The sequence below is a fragment of the Salmo trutta genome, chromosome 2 (assembly GCF_901001165.1).
Source record: "Salmo trutta chromosome 2, fSalTru1.1, whole genome shotgun sequence".
Taxonomy (NCBI): domain Eukaryota; kingdom Metazoa; phylum Chordata; class Actinopteri; order Salmoniformes; family Salmonidae; genus Salmo; species Salmo trutta.
This window is the reverse complement of record NC_042958.1, coordinates 39,723,922-39,747,945: the sequence shown is the minus strand read 5'-3', so window position 1 is coordinate 39,747,945 and position 24,024 is coordinate 39,723,922. Positions and strand designations below refer to the sequence as shown.

The 24,024-nt window shown below is 44.6% G+C and overlaps 1 protein-coding gene across 1 annotated transcript in view; it reads right to left on the bottom strand.

Moving 5' to 3' along the window:
* Positions 1–3,239: 3,239 nt before the first annotated feature.
* Positions 3,240–24,024, bottom strand: part of LOC115163089 (signal-induced proliferation-associated 1-like protein 2) — a gene marked incomplete in the record, with an annotated part of 359,029 nt that continues 338,244 nt past the window's right edge. Inside the window, 4 exon segments of the mRNA XM_029714698.1 lie at positions 3,240–5,797; positions 13,677–13,758; positions 17,751–17,868; positions 21,992–22,123. Of these exon segments, the coding sequence (XP_029570558.1) occupies positions 5,651–5,797; positions 13,677–13,758; positions 17,751–17,868; positions 21,992–22,123 (479 nt within the window).

The following is a 24,024-nucleotide window of genomic DNA, read 5'->3' as shown; positions in this document are numbered from 1 at the left end:
ATCTAGCCACAGTAACACAGCATCTAGTCACAGTAGTACAGCATCTAGTCAAAGTAATACAACATCTAGTCACAGTAGTACAGCATCTAGTCACATTAGCACAGCATCTAGTCACAATAACACAGCATCTAGTCACAGTAGTACAGGCATTGAACACATAATTCTAAAGCCCATACTACTCTCAGAGGGACTGACTGCCCTGTTGTAATAACTTGGAGGCGAGAAAAGAAACCAGGTTAGAATATTGTTTTCAATTCATCCTACAGACCCATTTACTGATTGACTGTAATAGAACATAGAGGACACAGTGAGGTACATTACAGTATGAAGGACACGGGACAAAATAAATCTATACATTTAGCATGTTGTATTTATTGATCCTTTATTTTAATAAGAGGGTTCATGTTGAGAACTAGGTCTCTCTTACGTAGGAGCCCTGCAGAAAACAAACCACAAACACATCAAATACAAGATGTATGCTGTGCTGGGAACATACAGTATCTGTACCTATCTACCTCAACTACCTGGTACCCTGTACATCCACTCTGCACTGGTAACTCCTTGTATATAGCCGTGTTATTACCTGGTACTCCCTGTATATAGCCATGTTATTACCTGGTACTCCCTGTATATAGCCACGTTATTACCTGGTACTCCCTGTATATAGCCATATTATTACCTGGTACTCCCTGTATATAGCCATATTATTACCTGGTACTCCCTGTATATAGCCATGTTATTACCTGGTACTCCCTGTATATAACCATGTTATTACCTGGTACTCCCTGTATATAGCCGTGTTATTACCTGGTACCCCTGTATATAACCATGTTATTACCTGGTACCCCTGTATATAACCATGTTATTACCTGGTACCCCTGTATATAGTCATGTTATTACCTGGTACTCCCTGTATATAACCATGTAATTACCTGGTACCCCTGTATATAACCATGTTATTACCTGGTACCCCTGTATATAACCATGTTATTACCTGGTACCCCTGTATATAGTCATGTTATTACCTGGTACCCCTGTATATAACCATGTTATTACCTGGTACTCCCTGTATATAACCATGTTATTACCTGGTACCCCTGTATATAGTCATGTTATTACCTGGTACCGCCTGCATATAGCCATGTTATTACCTTTTCCCACTGTATATAACCATGTTATTACCTGGTACAGTCTGTATAGTAACATACTACTACCATAGTCAATAGAGTAGGGTATACTATAGTAAAATACCACTGTCAATAGAGTAGGGTATACTATAGTACAATAGCACTACTATCATAGTCAATAGAGTAGGGTATACTACAGTAACATACCACTGCCACTGTCAATAGAGTAGGGTATACTATAGTAACTTACTACTAACACTGTCAATAGAGTAGGGTATACTACAGTAACACACCACTACCACTGTCAATAGAGTAGGGTATACTACAGTAACAAACCACTACCATAGTCAACATAGTAGGGTATACTACTGTAACATACTACTACCATAGTCAATAGAGTAGGGTATACTACAGTAACATACATACTACCACTACTACCATAGTCAATAGAGTAGGGTATGCTATAGTAACATACCACTACCACTGTCAATAGAGTAGGGTATACTATAGTAACATATCCCTACCACTGTCAATAGAGTAGGGTATACTAGAGTAACATACCACTACCACTACTACCACTGTCAATAGAGTAGGGCATACTGCAGTAACATACTACTACCACTGTCAATAGAGTAGGGTATACTACAGTAACATACCACCACCATAGTCAACATAGTAGGGTATACTACAGTAACATACTACTACTATAGTCAATAGAGTAGGGTATACTATAGTAACATACTACTACCACTACTACCACTGTCAATAGAGTAGAGTATACTACAGTAAAATACTACTACCACTACTACCATAGTCAATAGAGTAGGGTATGCAATAGTAACATACTACTACCATAGACAATAGAGTAGGGTATACTATAGTAACATACCACTACCACTGTCAATAGAGTAGGGTATACAATAGTACATTACCACTACCACTACTACCATAGTCAATAGAGTAGGGTATACTACAGTAACATACCACTACCATAGTCAATAGAGTAGGGTATACTATAGGAACATACCACTACCGTAGTCAATAGAGTAGGGTATACTAAAGTAACATACCACTACCATATTCAATAGAGTAGGGTATACTATAGTGACATACTACTACCATAGTCAATATAGTAGGGTATACTATAGTAACATACTACTACCATAGTCAGTAGAGTAGGGTATACTACAGTAACATACCACTACCATAGTCAATAGAGTAGGGTATACTATAGTAACATACCACTACCATAGTCAATAGAGTAGGGTATACTACAGTAACATACCACTACCATAGTCAATAGAGTAGGGTATACTATAGTAACATACCACTACCACTACTACCACTGTCAATAGACAAGGGTATACTACAGTAACATACTACTACCGCTGTCAATTAGAAGAAGGGTATACTACAGTAACATACTACTACCGCTGTCAATAGAGTAGGGTATGCTATAGTAACATACCACTACCACTGTCAATAGAGTAGGGTATGCTGTAGTAACATACCACTACCACTGTCAATAGAGTAGGGTATACTATAGTAACATACTACTACCATAGTCAGTAGAGTAGGGTATACTATAGTAACATACTACTACCATAGTCAATAGAGTAGGGTATACTACAGTAACATACCTCTACCATAGTCAATAGAGTAGGGTATAGTATAGTAACATACCACTACCACTACTACCACTGCCAATAGAGTAGGGTATACCATGACCTTTTTTGCCTTTACCTCCCTTATTTCACCTCATTTGCTCACATTGTATATAGACTTATTTTTCTACTGTATTATACTACTACCATAGTCAGTAGAGTAGGTTATACTACAGTAACATACTACTACCACTGTCAATAGAGTAGGGTATACTACAGTAACATACTACTACCACTACTACCACTGTCAATACAGTAGGGTATGCTATAGTAACACTGTACATATAAGACCTTTACCAGACGGACATGTTTTGCTTCAACAGCTGTGTGAGTTCAGGTCAGAAAAGCCACAACAAAGACCCCAGTTTCTCCATTGCAGCCAGTGGTCTAGTCCATGTTATGGTCCCTGTTCTGCGAGCTAAAACACCATAGGAAAAGTCATTTGTTATTTTCATACTACATTTATTTAGAAAACCAAAGCAACCTATCATGTCTCATGTGAGCTGAACCAGTTAAATGTAGAAAGACATTGTTGTAAAAGCAACAAACCAACAGACGTATCATCTAGCAGCATCCAAACGTTGGAATCATCTCCAAATCAAAACAAACATGAATGTGTCCCAAATGGCACCCTATTCCCTATTTAGTGCACTACTTTTAGACCAGAGTTCTGGGACAAGGTCAACAAGAATAATCATTTGTATATTTTAATATAATTCTGCCCTGTAAATTAAGCTTCACACATACTTTACAACATAAACAGAGCTTTTTCCAAATGTATTGCTGAAAAAGGAAAAGCTATATATGATGCTTAATTAATCAAATAATCAACTTCAGGTGAAATCAGTTTCAATAAATTAGAAATACAACAAGACACTTCAGTCAAGGAGCTTATGTACAGAGAAAGACATTTTGACATTGTGAGTGTGATTGGCTGTATCCTACATGGCACCCTATATAGTGCACTACTTTAGACCAGAGCCCTATGGGCCCAGATTGCTACTGTGATTATAACGCATTACGGATCTGCATCACAAATGGCACCCTATTCCTAGTTTGTAGTGCACTACTTTTGACCTAATCTTGACCAAAAGTAGCACACTATGTAGGGAATAGTGTGCCTTGTGGTATGCAGCCCAGGTTTGTGTATCAACTGAGCGATCCATGGACAAGGCATGTGTTTAAGAGTAGTAACAACGAAAGCAAAGAGAAAGGACCCATACTATTCTACACCTATATAGACCGACAGGCACAGTCTCTTGTAGGATATCAATACATGTCAAATACAACCGTCATTCTCCCCACAGGAACTGCTTACATTTGTGCTGCTAACTTTTAAAAACACACTTTTATAATAACAACTACTTTGTTATTGCTAAGACGTGGTGACAGCGGCATATAAACAGACTAGCGATAGATAGGTTTTTAGAAATGCTGTCGAATGAAAACCTTCTAACTCAATTTTTGCAATTTTACCGTTTAGTATTTAGTATTTATTTTTATTTGTTTACAGAAATTGAAAGCAGTAACTCCCCGCAATGTACTCTGAACACTTCATGACTCTAGGACAAGAAAAATTATACATGTTTTAAACTTTGGAGGTTTCGTTAATTGTTAATGGGAAAATATGGCAGTTTTTCCCATTTCCTGAAAATGTTCTGTTGTGGAGATAAGAAGTTTTCATCCGACAGCGACAACACGTGAGAGGAGGAGAGCACCTTTTAACATCAAACCTACTGCCCCCCTATGTGATTCTATATTACAACAGTGAAGAACATAAAGATGAAACAAAAGTATTAAAAATCAAAGAGTTTGGATCAAACATCAGGTCGGCTTCTAAGTGTTTGTGACTTTAGGAACGTTGAGGAAACAGACAGTAAAAAATACTTCTCAGGTCAGTTGAGCTACATTCATTTTCATTTTTTTTTTTATCCCACTGTGCCTTTACAGTCCAGGTCTGCCACATGGTTGGTGCAGATAGCAGACATTAAGTTGATTCCTCTTGGTGCCTCGTGGTGCAGATAAAGGAGCAGACATTAAGTTGATTCCTCATGGTGCCTCCTGGTGCAGATTAGCAGACATTAAGTTGATTCCTCTTGAGGGGTTCCCCAGGACAGAGGGGTTCCCCAGGACAGAGGGGTCCCCCAGGACACAGAGGGGTTCCCCCGGACAGAGGGGTCCCCCAGGACACAGAGGCGTTCCCCCGGACAGAGGGGTTCCCCCGGACAGAGGGGTTCCCCAGGACAGAGGGGTTCCCCAGGACAGAGGGGTCCCCCAGGACAGAGGGGTCCCCCAGGGAACAGAGGGGTTCCCCAGGACAGAGGGGTCCCCCAGGACAGGAAGGGTCCCCTTAGGACAGGAGTGGTTCCCCAGGCCACAGAGGGGTTCCCCAGGGCACAGAGGGGTTCCCCAGGACAGAGGGGTTCCCCAGGACAGAGGGGTCCCCCAGGACAGGAGGGGTTCCCCAGGGAACAGAGGGGTTCCCCAGGACAGAGGGGTCCCCCAGGACAGGAGGGGTTCCCCAGGGAACAGAGGGGTTCCCCAGGACAGAGGGGTTCCCCAGGGGACAGAGGGGTTCCCCAGGGGACAGAGGGGATCCCCAAGGGACAGAGGGGTTCCCCAAGGGACAAAGGGGTTCCCCAAGACAGGCTCTCCCACACAGCACAGGGTAGAAATTGTCTGTCCATGTGGCATTCGAGAAGTCTAGTTGCCCCCACAGGGCAGTAAAGGGTTCCATTGCTCCTTGGGCAGTAGGTATCTCTCAGTGCAGTAGTATGGCAGTAGTCATCAGAGTTCAGTTGCCCCCTGGGGTAGTAAAGTTTCCTTGTTCCCCAGGGGCATTAGTTCTCCAGTACAGTTTCAGGGTTTCTTGTCGATAGTGTGGAAGAACCATTCAGTAAACTTCCTGAGTTGAGCGGCTGATGTCTGACTCTCCTCCTGTAGTCTCATGTTGTCTTGTCTCAGGTGCTGCACCTCTACCTGCAGCAACACCTTGTCCTCCTTCTCCTGGTAGAGAGAGAGAGAGAACATATCATATTAACACTGACCTCTAACCCCTGACCCAAACCCTAACCTCAACCTGCAGTAACACCTCCTGGTCCTCCTGCTCCTGAGGAGGAGATCAACACTCAGCATTCAGGTTTTGTCTGAAATGGATGCCATTTCAGATGGAGGCTAACGGTCTCGTATCACTCACTTGGCGAAAGGTATGGGTTCACAAATAGCTGTAAAATCACAAACACACCATGTTGTTCTTGGCTTATCAGACGAGTAGCTACGTGACTTTTATCTAACCAACTTAAAAAGGGGACATTCGCTTCTACAATCAGGCAGCACTCAGCCAGCTGTAGTGTATATGGGTTTCCTGTATTCTTCCCAGGGTTAATAAGGGAGTGGAGAGCCAAGACACAAAAAGGAAAGGAAGGAAGAGAGGTTGGCTAGGTAGTGATTGAGAAAAGAGACCCTTATACAATTATACTATACCATTACACCATACCATTACACCATTACACCATTACACCATACCATTACACCATACCATTACACCATTACATTGCACCATTACACCATACCATTACACCATTACACCATACCATAACACCATACCATTACACCATTACACCATTACACTATACCATTACACCCCACCATTACACCATTACACCATACCATTACACCATTACACCATACCATTACACCATACCATTACACCACACCATTACACCATTCCATTACACCATACCATTACACCATTACACCATACGTTATGCCATTAAACCTATACACCATACCGTTACACCCTTAAACCATACCATTATACCATTACACCATACCATTCCATTACACCATACCATTACACCATTACACCATACCATTACACCACACCATTACACCATTAAGCCATACCATTACACCATTACACCACACCATTACATCACACCAATACACCATACCATTACACCACACCATTATACCATTACAGCATACCATTACATTACACCATATGTTATGCCATTAAACCTATACACCATACAGCTACACCATTAAACCATACCATTATACCATTACACCGTACCATTCCATTACACCATTACACCACACCATTAAACTATACCATTATACCATTACACCGTACATAAACATTAAACCATACCATTAAACCATTATACCATTACACCATACCGTTACACCATTACACCATACCGTTACACCATTTCAATACACATTAACATTATACCACTGAACCATACCATTAGAACCATATTTTACACCATCACACCATTTCACCATACTATTACACCATTACAGCATACCATTATACCATTACACCACACCATTATACCATACCATTTCACCATTACACTGTACAATTACACCATTACACCATACAATTACACCATTACACCATACCATTATAACATTACACCATTACACCATACTGTTATACCATTACACCATATCATTACATTACACCATTACACCATACCATTATACCATTACACCGTACAATTACACCATTACACCACACCGTTATACCATTACACCATATCATTACATTATTACACCATACCATTATACCATTACACCAAATCATTACACCATACCATTACACCATACCATTATACCATTACACCGTACAATTACACCATTACACCACACCGTTATACCATTACACCATGCCATTATACCAAATCATTACACCATTACATCATTATATCATTACACCATATCAATACACCATTACACCATTACTGTCACAACATCCACAGAAGGTGGCGCCTCTCCTCGGTCGAGCGGCGCACGGCGGTCGTCGTCGCCGGCCTACTAGCTGCCACCGATCTGTGTTTCAGTGTCTGTTAGTTATGTCTGTTTTGTGATTGCACCTGTTTTGTGTTTGTCATTAGTGGGGGGTATTTAGTCTGTCTGGGTTTAGCTAGGATTCGTGCGGGATTGTTCTTTGTTACGTGTGGTGTTACTTTTATTGTATAGGCATTAGGATTGCCGGGCTGCGCCCCGTCTGCCTTTTGAGCGGAGCTTCGTTTAAGTCATTTTTGACTGTTATGCTCTCAGCCATATATGGATCTTGCCATTGGATTATTAAATTAAGTTTGTTCCAACGGACCTCAGTCTCCTGCGCTTGACTCACTCCTTAAACGGTTCATTCCGCTCGTGACAGAATCCCGCACCAATTTATGGAGTCAGCAGGGACAGAAACATTTTCAATGGAGGAACAAGTCTCCCAACATGCCCGCCTCCTCCAGCGACTGGGCACGGCCATGGACCAGGTGCTGACCCGATTGGAGAGCTGGGAGCGAGTCGCTCCATCACCCCCACCAGGACCAAGTCATCACCCTGCGCCCCTACCGAATCCAACCGAACCCAGTACAAGCGGGATACGGATCATGGCTCCCAGGGAGTTCGATGGGACGGCCGCTGGGTGCAAGGGGTTTTTGCTCCAGTTGGACCTGTACCTGGCGACCGTCCGGCCCTATCCCTCCGATGAAGAGAGGGTGAGCGTCCTCGTCTCGTGCCTCACGGGTAGAGCCCTGGAATGGGCCAACGCCGTCTTGGAGGGCCCAGACTCAGTGAAGGACAACTACCCAGAGTTCGCTCGCCGCTTCCGGGCGGTATTCGATCATCCCCCGGAGGGCAAGGCGGCGGGCGAGCGATTATTTCATCTGAGGCAGGAGACGAGGAGTGCTCAGGACTTTGCTCTGGAGTTCCGGACTCTAGCCGCCAGATCGGGGTGGAATGAGCGGGCCCTGATTAACCACTACAGGTGTAGTCTACGTGAGGACGTCCGCCGGGAGCTGGCTTGCCGGGACCATACCACCACTCTGGACCAGTTGATTGATTTGTCCATCAGGCGCAGCTGGGAGTTTTATGGACCGAAGTGTTGCTGATAAGTTAGGGATTCCCCTGGTTAAACTGGACCAACCCTTCTCCGTGCACGCTTTAGATAGTCGACCACTAGGGTCTGGCCAAGTGAGGGAGGTAACAGTGCCACTGGTCATGGTAACGCAGGGGGGTCATGAGGAACGTATCAGCCTGTTTCTTATTGATTCCCCGGCATTTCCGGTGGTGCTGGGACTTCCCTGGCTAGCCTCTCACAATCCTCAGATTTCATGGGGGCAGAGGGCTCTTAAGGGGTGGTCGAGGGAGTGCTCAGGTAGGTGTATAGGAGTTTCCATCGGTGCAACCACGGTGGAGAGTCCAGACCAAGTCTCCACTGTACACATCCCCTCTGAATATGCCGATTTGGCTATCGCCTTCAGTAAAACGAAGGCGACTCAATTACCACCCCATCGACAGGGGGATTGTGTGATAAACCTCCAGGCTGGCGCGGCCCTTCCTAAAAGTCACGTGTATCCTCTGTCGCAGGAGGAGACAGTGGCTATGGAGACATACGTCACTGAATCCTTGAGACAGGGATACATTCGGCCATCTAAATCACCCGTCTCCTCGAGTTTCTTTTTTGTGAAGAAGAAGGGGGGAGGCCTGCGCCCGTGCATTGATTATAGAGGTCTAAATTCTATCACAGTGGGGTTCAGTTACCCACTACCTCTCATTGCTACGGCCGTGGAGTCATTTCACGGGGCGCGCTTTTTCACCAAACTAGATCTCAGGAGCGCGTATAACCTGGTGCGTATCCGAGATGGAGACGAGTGGAAGACCGCATTTAGTACCACATCTGGCCATTATGAGTACCTCGTCATGCCGTATGGGTTAAAGAATGCTCCCGCTGTCTTCCAATCCTTTGTGGACGAGGTTCTCAGGGACATGCTTGGGCAGGGGGTGGTGGTGTACATCGATGACATCCTGATCTACTCCGCCACTCGCGCCGCGCATGTGGCTCTGGTGCGTAAAGTGCTTGGGCGGCTGCTGGAGCATGACCTATACGTCAAGGCTGAGAAATGTGAGTTCTTCCAACAAGCCGTTTCTTTTCTGGGATATCGCATTTCCACCACAGGGGTGGTGATGGAAGATGACCGCGTTACGGCTGTGCGTAATTGGCCGACCCCTACCACTGTAAAGGAGGTGCAGCGGTTCTTGGGGTTCGCCAATTATTACCGGAGGTTTATCCGGGGTTTTGGCCAGGTGGCAGCTCCCATTACCTCACTGATGAAGGGGGGTCCGGTGCAATTGCGGTGGTCGGCAGAGGCGGACAGAGCATTCCGTCGTCTGAAGGTTCTGTTTACCAATGCTCCGGTGCTGGCGCATCCGGATCCCTCTTTGCCATTCATAGTGGAGGTGGACGCGTCCGAGGCTGGGGTGGGAGCTGTGCTTTCGCAGCGTTCGGGCGCTCCTCCGAAGCTCCGCCCCTGCGCATTCTTTTCTAAGAAGCTGAGCCCGGCGGAGCGCAACTATGATGTGGGGGACAGGGAGTTGTTAGCTGTGGTCAAGGCTTTGACAGTGTGGAGACATTGGCTTGAGGGGGCACGTCACCCTTTTCTCATCTGGACCGACCACCGTAACCTGGAGTACATCCGGGCAGCGAGGAGACTTAATCCTCGTCAAGCCAGGTGGGCCATGTTCTTTATGAGGTTTCAGTTCACCCTTTCGTACATTCCGGGTTCTCGGAACCGGAAGGCCAACGCACTGTCACGTCTCTACGACACCGAGGAGCGGACCATCGATCCCACTCCCATACTCCCTGCTTCCTGTCTGGTGGCACCGGTGGTGTGGGAGGTGGATGCGGACATCGAGCGGGCGGGTCGGTTCAAACCCACTCCACCTCAATGTCCCGCGGGTCGGAAGTTCGTTCCGCTGGGTGTTCGCGATCGCTTGATCCGATGGGCCCACACTCTACCCTCCTCGGGTCACCCTGGGGTGGAACGGACAGTGCGAGGCCTGAGGGGGAAGTACTGGTGGCCCACCTTGGTAGAGGATGTAAGACACTATGTCTCTTCCTGTTCGGTGTGCGCCCAGTGCAAGGCTCCTAGGCACCTGCCTCGAGGGAAATTACTGCCCCTCCCCGTTCCACAGCGACCATGGTCTCACCTCTCGGTGGATTTCCTTACGGATCTCCCGCCATCTCAGGGAAATACTACGATCCTGGTTGTTGTGGATCGGTTCTCGAAGTCCTGCCGTCTGCTTCCGTTGCCCGGTCTTCCTACGGCCCTACAGACCGCGGAGGCCCTATTCACCCACGTCTTCCGGCACTACGGGGTGCCCGAGGACATCGTATCTGATCGGGGTCCCCAGTTCACGTCCAGGGTGTGGAAGTCGTTTATGGAGAGGCTGGGGGTCTCGGTCAGCCTGACCTCGGGTTTCCACCCCGAGAGTAATGGGCAGGTAGAGCGCATTAACCAGGATGTGGGCAGGTTTCTGCGGTCATATTGCCAGGACCGGCCAGGGGAGTGGGCGCGGTTCGTACCCTGGGCCGAGATGGCCCAGAACTCTCAGCGCCACTCCTCTACTAACCTGTCATCCTTCCAGGTCGTGTTGGGGTATCAGCCGGTCCTGGTGCCATGGCAACAGAGCCAGACAGAGGCTCCTGCGGTGGAGGAATGGGTCAAGCGCTCTAGGGAGACCTGGAATGCGGTCCAGGAGTGTATAAAGAAGGCTGGAGAACGACACAAGGAGAGCGCTGACCGCCACCGCAGTGAGGCCCCGGTGTTTAACCCAGGGGATAGAGTCTGGCTCTCGACCCGGAACCTGCCCCTCCGCCTGCCCTGCCGGAAGCTGGGTCCGCGATTTGTGGGGCCATTCAAAGTCCTGAGGAGAATAAACGAGGTGTGTTATAGGTTACAACTTCCTACATATTACCGTATTAACCCCTCGTTTCATGTGTCTCTCCTCAGGCCGGTGGTAGCTGGTCCGCTGCAGGACGCTGAGGTGCGGGAGGTCCCCCCGCCCCCCCTGGACATCGGAGGGGCCCCGGCGTACACAGTCCGGGCCATCTTGGACTCCCGACGTCGGGTGGGGGGCCTACAGTACCTCGTGGACTGGGAGGGGTACGGTCCGGAGGAGAGGTGCTGGGTCCCGGCGAGGGACATTCTGGATCCAGCCATGTTGCGGAATTTCCACAACCTCCGCCCGGATCGCCCAGCGCCTCGCCCTCCGGGTCGTCCCCGAGGCCGGTGTCGGCGCGCTGCGGGACCCGCGCGTCAGGGGAGGGGTACTGTCACAACATCCACAGAAGGTGGCGCCTCTCCTCGGTCGAGCGGCGCTCGGCGGTCGTCGTCGCCGGCCTACTAGCTGCCATCGATCTGTGTTTCAGTGTCTGTTAGTTATGTCTGTTTTGTGATTGCACCTGTTTTGTGTTTTGTGTATGGTATGGTTTGTCACACCATACCATTATACCATAACACCGTACAATTACACCATTACACCACACCGTTATACCATTACACCATGCCATTATACCAAATCATTACACCATTACATCATTATATCATTACACCATATCAATACACCATTACACCATTACTGTCACAACATCCACAGAAGGTGGCGCCTCTCCTCGGTCAAGCGGCGCACGGCGGTCGTCGTCGCCGGCCTACTAGCTGCCACCGATCTGTGTTTCAGTGTCTGTTAGTTATGTCTGTTTTGTGATTGCACCTGTTTTGTGTTTGTCATTAGTGGGGGGTATTTAGTCTGTCTGGGTTTAGCTAGGATTCGTGCGGGATTGTTCTTTGTTACGTGTGGTGTTACTTTTATTGTATAGGCATTAGGATTGCCGGGCTGCGCCCCGTCTGCCTTTTGAGCGGAGCTTCGTTTAAGTCATTTTTGACTGTTATGCTCTCAGCCATATATGGATCTTGCCATTGGATTATTAAATTAAGTTTGTTCCAACGGACCTCAGTCTCCTGTGCTTGACTCACTCCTTAAACGGTTCATTCCACTCGTGACAATTACACCATATCAATACACCATTACACCATTACACCATATCAATACACCATTACACCATTACACCATATCAATACACCATTACACCATACCATTACACCATGCCATTACTCCAAACCATCACACCATTACACTGTAGCATTACACCATACAATTACACCATACTATTACACCATTACACAATTAAACCATACCATTACACCATGCCATTACACCATACCATTACACCATACCATTACACCATACTATTACACCATTACACAATTAAACCATACCATTACACCATGGCATTATACCATTATACAATTACACCATACCATTGCACTGTAGCATTACACCATACCATTTCACCATACTATTACACCATTACACAATTAAACCATACCATTACACCATACCATTACACTGTGCTATTATACCATACCATTATACCATTACACCACACCATTTCACAATATCATCACACCATTACACCATACCATTATACCATTACACCATGACACCGTACAATTGCACCATTACCAGCATTACCATTACAATGTTACACCTTACCATTATACCATTACATCAAACCATTACACCAATACACAATACCATTACACCATAATAGTACACCATACCAGCATACCACTATACCATTGCACCATATCATACCAATACACAATTAAACTATATCATTACATCATTACACCATTTCACCATACTATTACACCATTACACCATACCATTTCACCATTACACCATACAATTACACCATTACACTATACCATTATACCATTACACCACACCATTACACCGTACTTAAGAACTAATTCTCACGATCATGGCCGGTTGTGATACAGCCCGGGATCGATCCAGGGTCTGTAGTAATGCCTCTAGCACTGAGATGCAGTGCCTTAGACCGCTGCGCCACTCGGAAGCCTAAAAATATAGTTGCCAACACATTTTCCTTTGAGGGCCATTGTGTCTGGAGGCGTGGGAAGAGAGAAGAATTTTCTTCGAAGACCAAGAAGTGAAGAGAGTGCCGTACCTTTCTGAGGTCATACTGCAGTTGTCTCAGGATCACCTCCAGTTGGTTGACTTTACCAGTCAGAGTGGAGGGAGAGCTGTTCCTGGACAAACACATAAAGAGAGATTTTATATTGGTTGTAAAAGACACATACTAGCCTATAAGGTATTTGCATTCATGATGATTAGGTTGTTGAGGTGGCGATATGCCAGCTCCTACCTTGCCTTTAGAGCGCTCCCCTCAGCTGTAATTTATGTCTATATGGTGTGATGGTATAGTATGGTGTGATGTGGTATAATATAATATGGTATGGTATAGTATGGTGTGATGTGGTATAATATAGTATCGTATAGTATGGTGTGATGTGGTATAATATAGTATAGTATGGTGTGATGTTGTATAATATAGTATAGTATAGTATGGTGTGATGTGGTATAATATAGTATAGTATAGTATGATGTGATGTGGTATAATATAGTATAGTATAGTATGGTGTGATGTGGTATAATATAGTATGGTATAGTATAGTGTGATGTGGTATAGTATGGTGTGATGTGGTATAGTATAGTATAGTATGGTGTGATGTGGTATAATATAGTATAGTATAGTATGGTGTGATGTGGTATAATATAGTATGGTATAGTATGGTGTGATGTGCTGTGATGTGGTATAGTGTGATGTGCTGTGATGTGGTATAGTATAGTATAGTATAGTATGGTGTGATGTGGTATAGTATAGTATAGTATAGTATGGTGTGATGTGGTATAATATAGTTTAGTATAGTATGGTGTGATGTGGTATAATATAGTATAGTATGGTGTGATGTGGTATAATATAGTATAGGATAGTATGGTGTGATGTGGTATACTATAGTATGGTATAGTATGGTGTGATGTGCTGTGATGTGGTATAGTATGGTGTGATGCGGTATAGTATGGTGTGATGAGGTATAGTATAGTGTGATGTGGTATAGTATGGTGTGATGTGGTACAGTATAGTGTGATGTGGTATATTATAGTGTGATGTGGTATAGTATGGTGTGATGTGGTACAGTATAGTGTGATGTGGTATAGTATAGTGTGATGTGGTATAGTATGGTGTGATGTGGTATAGTATGGTGTGATGTGGTATAGTATAGTGTGATGTGGTATAGTATGGTGTGATGTGGTATAGTATGGTGTGATGTGGTGTGGTATGGCATGGTATAGTCTGGTATAGCATGGTATGGTATGGTATAGTATAGTATGGTAAGGTATAGTATAGTATAGTGTGATGTGGTATGGTATGGTATGGTCTGGTACGGTATTGTATAGGGTGATGGGGTATGGTAATGTATGGTATGGTATAGCATAGTATGACATGACATGGTATGGTATAGTGTGGTATGGTATAGTATAGTAAAGTATAGTATGACATGACATGGTATGGTATACTATAGTATAGTATTGTATAGTATGGTATAGTATGTTATGGAATCGTTTAGTATGGTATAATATAGTATGGTACAGTATAGTATGGTACAGTATGGTGTAGTATAGTACGGTATGATGCGGTGTAGTGTGGTATAGTATAGCATGGTATAGCATAGTGTAGAATAGTATAGTGTAGTACAATATAATATGGTATAGTATAGTACAGTGTAGTATAGTGCGGTATGATGCAGTGTAGTATGGTATAGTATAACATGGTATAGCATAGTATAGAATAGTATATTACAGTATGACATAGTATGGTATAGTATGTTATTGCATAGTATGATATGGTATAGTATGGTATGGAATAGTATGATGCCGTGTAGTATGGAATAGTATGATATGGTAGGTTATAGTATAGTATGGTATGGTATATTATGGTTTACTATGGCATGGTGTAGTATAGTATATTATGGTTTACTATGACATGGTGTAGTATAGTATAGTATATTATGGTTTACTATGGCATGGTATAGTATAGTATAGTATAGTATGGTTTACTATGGCATGGTGTAGTATAGTATGGTATAGTATGGTATGGTATAGTATAGTATGGTTTAGTATGGTATAGTACAGTATGGTAGGGTATGGTATAGTATATTATGGTTTACTATGGCATGGTGTGGTATAGTATAGTATATTATGGTTTACTATGGCATGGTGTAGTATAGTATGGTGTGATATAGTATATGATGGTTTACTATGGTATAGTATAGTATGGTATAGTGAAGTATTGTATGGTATGGTATGGTATGGTAGGTTATGGTATAGTATGGTATGGTATGGTATATTATGGTTTACTATGGCATGGTGTAGTATAGTATGGTATGGTATATTATGGTTTACTATGGCATGGTGTAGTATAGTATAGTATGGTGTAGTATGGTTTACCATGGCATGGTGTAGTATGGTATAGCATGGTATAGTATAGTATAGTATAGTATGGTGTAGTATGGTTTACCATGGCATGGTGTAGTATAGTAAGGTATAGTATAATATATCATAGTATAGCATAGCACAGTATAGTATGGTTTACTATGCATGGTGTAGTATGGTATGGTATAGCACAGTATGGTATAGTGTAGTATACTATGGCATGATGTGGTATAGTATAGTATGGTGTAGTATGGTATAGTATAGTATATTGTGGTATAGTATGGTATGGTATGGTATATTATGGTTTACTATGGCATGGTGTAATATAGTATGGTATTGCATAGTATATTATGGTATACTATGGCATGGTGTAGTATGGTATGGTATAGTGTGGTATAGGATAGTATGGTATAGTATTGTATAGAATAGTATAGTATGGTTTACTATGGCATGGTGTAGTATAGTATGGTATAGTATGGTATGGTATAGTATAGTGTGGTTTAGTATGGTATAGTATAGTATGGTAGGGTATGGTATAGTATATTATGGTTTACTATGGCATGGTGTGGTATAGTATGGTATGATATAGTATATAATTGTTTACTATGGTATAGTTTAGTATAGGATGGTATAGTATGGTTTGGTATGGTATAGTATATTATGGTTTACTATGGTATAGTATATTATGGTTTACTATGGCATGGTGTAGTATAGTATGGTATGATATAGTATATAATGGTTTACTATGGTATAGTATGGTATAGTGGAGTATAGTATGGTATGGTATGGTATGGTAGGTTATGGTATAGTATGGTATGGTATATTATGGTTTACTATGGCATGGTGTAGTATAGTATGGTATAGTATATTATGGTTTACTATGGCATGGTGTAGTATAGTATGGTATTGTATAGTGTATTATGGTATACTATGGCATGGTGTAGTATGGTATAGCATGGTATAGTATAGTATAGTATAGTATAGTATGGTGTAGTATGGTTTACCATGGCATGGTGTAGTATAGTAAGGTATAGTATAATATATCATAGTATAGCATCGTACAGTATAGTATGGTTTACTATGCATGGTGTAGTATGGTATGGTATAGCATAGTATGGTATAGTGTAGTATATTATGTTATACTATGGCACGGTGTAGTATAGTGCAGTATGGTATAGTGTAGTATACTATGGCATGATGTGGTATAGTATAGTATGGTGTAGTATGGTATAGTATAGTATATTGTGGTATAGTATGGTATGGTATATTATGGTTTACTATGGCATGGTGTAATATTGTATGGTATTGCATAGTATATTATGGTATACTATGGCATGGTGTAGTATGGTATGGTATAGTGTGGTATAGGATAGTATGGTATAGTATTGTATAGAATAGTATAGTATGGTTTACTATGGCACGGTGTAGTATAGTATGGTATGGTATAGTATATTATGGTGTAGTATGATATAGTACAGTATGTATAGTGTAGTGTATTATGGTATACTATGGCATGGTGTAGTATAGTATAGTATGGTATAGTATAGTATACTATGGCATGATGTGGTATAGTATGGTGTAGTATGGTATAGTATATTGTGGTATAGTATGGTATGGTATGGTGTATCATGCTTTACTATGGCATGGTGTAGTATAGTATGGTATAGTATAGTATAGTGTAGTATGTTTTACTATGGTATGGTATATTATGGTTTGATATGTATACTACTAGTGATTAGGTTCTCACCCTGCCTCTAGGGCGGCCCCCTCAGCTGCAGCCACACGTCTGGTCAGTTCCTGTGAGATTTGGAGCGCCTCGGCCCTCTGCATGTCGGTCATGGTGCAGAAAGACGCCACCCGCTGGTCTGGGACACACAGCAAGCAGGAAACAGGCTCAATCATAACTGTGTTTAATGTTAGCATGCATCTATAACAAACTCCAATCAACAATATATAACCATAAAGACAGTTCAATTATTATATTGATTACTTTAAGTAAGTTGGGTTTTATTATATTGATTATTTTAAGTAAGTTGGGTTTTATTATATCGATTACTTTAATTAAGTAATTTTGGTTTTATTATATAAAGCTACAGAAAACAAATTAAAAGAAAAACCCTCCCTAACCTAAAATACAAGGACCTCTCCTCTCCACTCCCTAACCCAATATACAAGGACCTCTCATCTCCCTAACCCAATATACAAGGACCTCTCCTCTCCCTAGCCCAATATACAAGGATCTCTCCTTTCACTAACCCAATATACAAGGACCTCTCCTCTCCTCTCCCTAACCCAAAATACAAGGACCTCTGCTCTCCTCTCCCTAACCCAATATACAATGATCTCTCCTCTCCCTAACCCAATATACAAGTACCTCTCTTCTCCTGCCCCTCTCCTCTCCTCTCCTCTCCTCTCCTCTCCTCTCCTCTCCTCTCCTCTCCTCTCCTCTCCTCTCCCTAACCCAAAATACAAGGACCTCTCCTCTCCTCTCCCTAACCCAATATACAAGGACCTCTCCTCTCCCTAACCCAAAATACAAGGACCTCTCCTCTCCTCTCCCTAACCCAATATATAAGGACCTCTCCTCTCCTCTCCTCTCCTCTCCTCTCCTCTCCTCTCCTCTCCTCTCCTCTCTGTCCCTGTCCTCCCCCTCTCATCCTCCCTCCAGTAGGAAACTCCACATCAAGGCATCTGCATAATTAATAGAAGCAGATTAAACAGGAAATCTGCCGTTTCTTCATCCATTTTTGGACTTGTGTATTAATGAAATATACCCATTGATTGTTGAATGATATAACTTGTAAACGCCTGAGGAGCTTAGTTTAACATTCACACTCCATCAGAACCCAAAATAGAAGCTTGGTTACTCTATTGTTTGTAAAACATTGTAATTGTAAACAACACTGCATATCCTCAAAACATGTTTAAAACTAGCATTGTGATATCATGGATGGCCAGTCATTGAATCCTTGGCTCTGTCTAGGAGAGTGGTTACATTTCTCCAGCTCCATCCCTCAGCTGTTTACTGAAACAGGGGTGGGCGTAGGGTTTGGAATTGTTTCAACTGCTGATTACTGCTTTAAGGAGAATATTCCAGAAATGTACACTCAAATCAGACCAAATCTCTGAGACAAAAGCCCTTGTCTGTAACACTGAGTGTGTCTGAAATGGCAACCTATTGTCTATATAGTGGACTACTGTTGACCAGGACCCATAGGGCTCTATATAGTGGACTACTGTTAACCAGGACCCATAGGGCTCTATATAGTGGACCACTGTTGACCAGGACCCATTGGGCTCTATGTAGTGAACTACTATTGACCAGGACCCATAGGGCTCTATATAGTGGACTACTGTTGACCAGGACCAATAGGGATCTATATAGTGGACTACTGTTGACCAGGACCCATAGGGCTCTATATAGTGGACTACTGTTGACCAGGACCCATAAGGCTCTATATAGTGGACTACTGTTGACCAGGACCCATAGGGCTCTATGTAGTGGACTACTATTGACCAGGACCCATAGGGCTCTATATAGTGGACTACTGTTGACCAGGACCCATACGGCTCTATATAGTGGACTACTGTTGACCAGGACCCATAGGGCTCTATATAGTGGACTACTGTTGACCAGGACCCATAGGGCTCTATATAGTGGACTACTGTTGACCAGGACCCATAGGGCTCTATATAGTGGACTACTGTTGACCAGGACCCATAGGGCTCTATGTAGTGGACTACTGTTAACCAGGACCCATAGGGCTCTATATAGTGGACTACTGTTAACCAGGACCCATAGGGCTCTATATAGTGGACTACTGTTAACCAGGACCCATAGGGCTCTATATAGTGGACTACTGTTAACCAGGACCCATAGGGCTCTATATAGTGGACTACTGTTAACCAGGACCCATAGGGCTCTATATAGTGGACTACTGTTAACCAGGACCCATAGGGCTCTGTATAGTGGACACGGTGTCAGTTCAGAAACAAGCCCCTGTGTTAGCTGTTTGGATCAGGCTTAGAGGGTTACAGAAGGTTAGGGAGAGCAGTCTCTTATTCCCATATGAATGGAAGGTTTCCCTCCGTGTTCACAGGCTGCTTCACAAAGATGAAACAAAACAGTTCCACGAAAGCAGAGACAGAGGCTGAAATGTGTCCCCAATGGCACCCTATTCCCTATATAGTACACTGCTGTTGACCAGGGCATGTAGGGACTAGGGTACCATTTGGGATGGAACCATTGACTGAGTCTGGCACACACATAACAGAAAGGCTGCTTTGAAAAGCAGATTCTTTTTCAGGCATTTACATGTTCCATTTTCCTGGACGGCAATCAAACAACAGAATCGCCTGAGTAGACTAGAGAGACTGTTTCTGTGAGAGAGTATTGAAGAGAGGGAGACACAAAGAGATGGCAGAGTATTGAATAGAGAAGGACATTAAAGAGAGGGAGACGCAAAGAGATATCAGAGTATTGAATAGAGGAGGATACTAAAAAGAGGGAGAGAGAGACAGAGAGAGACAGCTTGGCTATTGGCTACAGAGAGAGACAGAGAGAGGCCGCTTGGCTAGAGGTTACAGAGAGAGACAGAGAGAGGCCACTTGGCTAGAGGCTACAGAGAGAGAGAGAGACATCTTGGCTAGAAGCTATAGAGAGAGACAGAGAGAGACAGCTTGGCTAGAGGTTACAGAGAGAGACAGAGAGAGACATCTTGGCTAGAAGCTATAGAGAGAAAGAGAGAGACAGCTTGGCTAGAGGATACAGAGAGAGACAGCTTGGCTAGAGGCTACAGAGAGAAACAGAGAGAGACAGCTTGGCTGGAGGCCACAGAGAGAGAGACAGAGACAGCTTAGCTAGAAGCTACAGAGAGAGACAGAGAGAGACAGCTAGGCTAGAGGCTACAGAGAGAGACAGAGAGAGACAGCTTGGCTAGAAGCTACAGAGAGAGACAGAGAGAGACAGCTTGGCTAGAGACTACAGAGAGAGACAGCTTGGCTAGAAGCTACAGAGAGAGACAGCTTGGCTATAGGCTACAGAGAGAGAGACAGCTTGGCTAGATATTAGATATTCTACAGTAGTTAGAGCTTCTAAGGTAGTAAGAGATTCTACAGTAGTTAGATCTTCTACAGTAGTTAGAGATTCTACAGAATTTAGAGATTCTACGGTAGTTAGAGGATCTACAGTAGTTAGAGAGACTAACCCAAAGCAGCAGATTGGAAGTGTAGTGGGATGGAGAGAGGAGAAGGACTAACCCAAAGCAACAGATTGGAAGTGTAGTGGGATGGAGAGAGGAGAAGGACTAACCCAAAGCAGCAGATTGGAAGTGTAGTGGGAAGGAGAGAGGAGCGAGACTAACCCAAAGCAGCAGATTAGAAGTGTAGTGGGATGGAGAGAGGAGAAGGACTAACCCAAAGCAACAGATTGGAAGTGTAGTGGGATGGAGAGAGGAGAAGGACTAACCCAAAGCAGCAGATTGGAAGTGTAGTTGGAAGGAGAGAGGAGCGAGACTAACCCAAAGCAACAGATTGGAAGTGTAGTGGGATGGAGAGAGGAGAAGGACTAACCCAAAGCAGCAGATTGGAAGTGTAGTTGGAAGGAGAGAGGAGCGAGACTAACCCAAAGCAGCAGATTGGAAGTGTAGTGGGATGGAGAGAGGAGAAGGACTAACCCAAAGCAGCAGATTGGAAGTGTAGTGGGAAGGAGAGAGGAGAGAGACTAACCCAAAGCAGCATATTGGAAGTGTGGTGAGATGGAGAGAGGAGAAGGACTAACCCAAAGCAGCAGATTGGAAGTGTAGTGGGATGGAGAGAGGAGAACGACTAACCCAAAGCAGCAGATTGGAAGTGTAGTGGGATGGAGAGAGGAGAACGACTAACACAAAGCAGTTACAATATCAAACAGTGGCAGCAACACATATGCTCATGATCACACAGACGCTAATGTACATACACACACGACACACACACTCCCCTGTTTCTTACCTTCAAAAGTGCGTGCAGCGTCCACCAGGTGTGACCAGTCGAGTCCGGAGGCAGGGTCAGGGAGGGGCATGAGACCAGGGTCGTTGAACTTTGACCTGTCAGCCAGCGAGCCGTCAGAGAACCAGAACTCATCTCGAGAGAGAGAGAGAGAAGACAGGCAGGTCAGTGTCCAGTACAGACATGGTCTTTGACTTCAGGTAATTTGTAGATTAATCCAAATGAATTCACCTCTAGCACAGAACCAGAGAAAATGTCTAACAGGCCTTCCTGGAGAAGGCCCTTATAACCACTAACAGGAACAACTGTTCTGTCAACAAGATCACTAAATCTTGTACGAAAGACCAAACAAAACCCAGTGTCCTTGGCTAGGAGCCATACCCAAGACCCAGTGTCCTTGGCTAGGCCTTCCTGGAGAAGGCCCTTATAACCACTAACAGGAACAACTGTTCTGTCAACAAGATCACTAAATCTTGTACGAAAGACCAAACAAAACCCAGTGTCCTTGGCTAGGAGCCATACCCAAGACCCAGTGTCCTTGGCTAGGAGCCGTACCCAAAATCCAGTGTCCTTGGCTAGGAGCCATACCCAAGACCCAGTGTCCTTGGCTAGGAGCTCTACCCAAGACCCAGTGTCCTTGGCTAGAAGCCATACACAAGACCCAGTGTCCTTGGCAAGGAGCCGTACTCAAGACCTAGTGTCCTTGGCTAGGAGCCCTCCACAAGACCCAGTGTCTTTGGCTAGGGGCCGTACACTAGACCCAATGTCCTTGGCTGGGAGCCATACCCAAGACCCAGTGTTCTTGGCTAGGAGCCATACCCAAAACCCAGGGTCCTTGGCTAGGAGCCGTACCCAAGACCCAGTGTCCTTGGCTAGGAGCCCTCCACAAGACCTAGTGTCCTTGGCTAGGAGCCCTCCACAAGACCAAGTGTCCTTGGCTAGGAGCCGTACACTAGACCCAGTGTCCTTGGCTAGGAGCCATACCCAATACCCAGTGTCCTTGGCTAGGAGCTGTACACCTGACCCAGTGTCCTTGGCTAGGAGCCCTCCACAATACCCAGTGTCCTTGGCTAGGAGCCGTACACAAGACACAGTGTCCTTGGCTAGGAGCCGTACACAAGACACAATGTCCTTGGCTAGCAGCCATACCCAATACCCATTGTCCTTGGCTAGGAGCCATACCCAAGACCCAGTGTCCTTGGCTAGGAGCCGTACCCAATACCCAGTGTCCTTGGCTAGGAGCCCTCCACAATACCCAGTGTCCTTGGCTAGGAGCCGTACACAAGACACAGTGTCCTTGGCTAGGAGCCGTACACAAGACACAATGTCCTTGGCTAGCAGCCATACCCAATACCCAGTGTCCTTGGCTAGGAGCCGTACACAAGACACAATGTCCTTGGCTAGCAGCCATACCCAATACCCAGTGTCCTTGGCTAGGAGCCATACCCAAGACCCAGTGTCCTTGGCTAGGAGCCGTACCCAATACCCAGTGTTCTTGGCTAGGAGTCGTACCCAATACCCAGTGTCCTTGGCTAGGGGCCGTACACTATACCCAGTGTCCTTGGCTAGGAGCCGTACCCAAGACCAAGTGTCCTTGGCTAGGAGCCGTACACTATACCCAGTGTCCTTGGCTAGGAGCCGTACCCAAGACCAAGTGTCCTTGGCTAGGAGCCATACACAGGCCCAGTGTCCTTGGCTAGGAGCCGTACACTAGACCCAGTGTCCTTGGCTAGGAGACGAACACAAGACCAAGTGTCCTTGGCTAGGAGCCGTACCCAAGACCAAGTGTCCTTGGCTAGGAGCCGTACACAAGACACAGTGAGCAACACATCTGCCCCAGGTCAAAGGCCTGCTAAAAGAGTAGAGAGATGACACAGTTCCAGTTACAGAGGACAGTAGTCTTTTCTGAGCTCTTATAACCTAACCACATATAGAAACACAGAACTAAAGCGTCAGAACATTATTGTCTTCCAGAACAAGGAAACATGCTAAACATTGTGTTAACTAGTCCTAATGGAATATGAATGTATTAATTT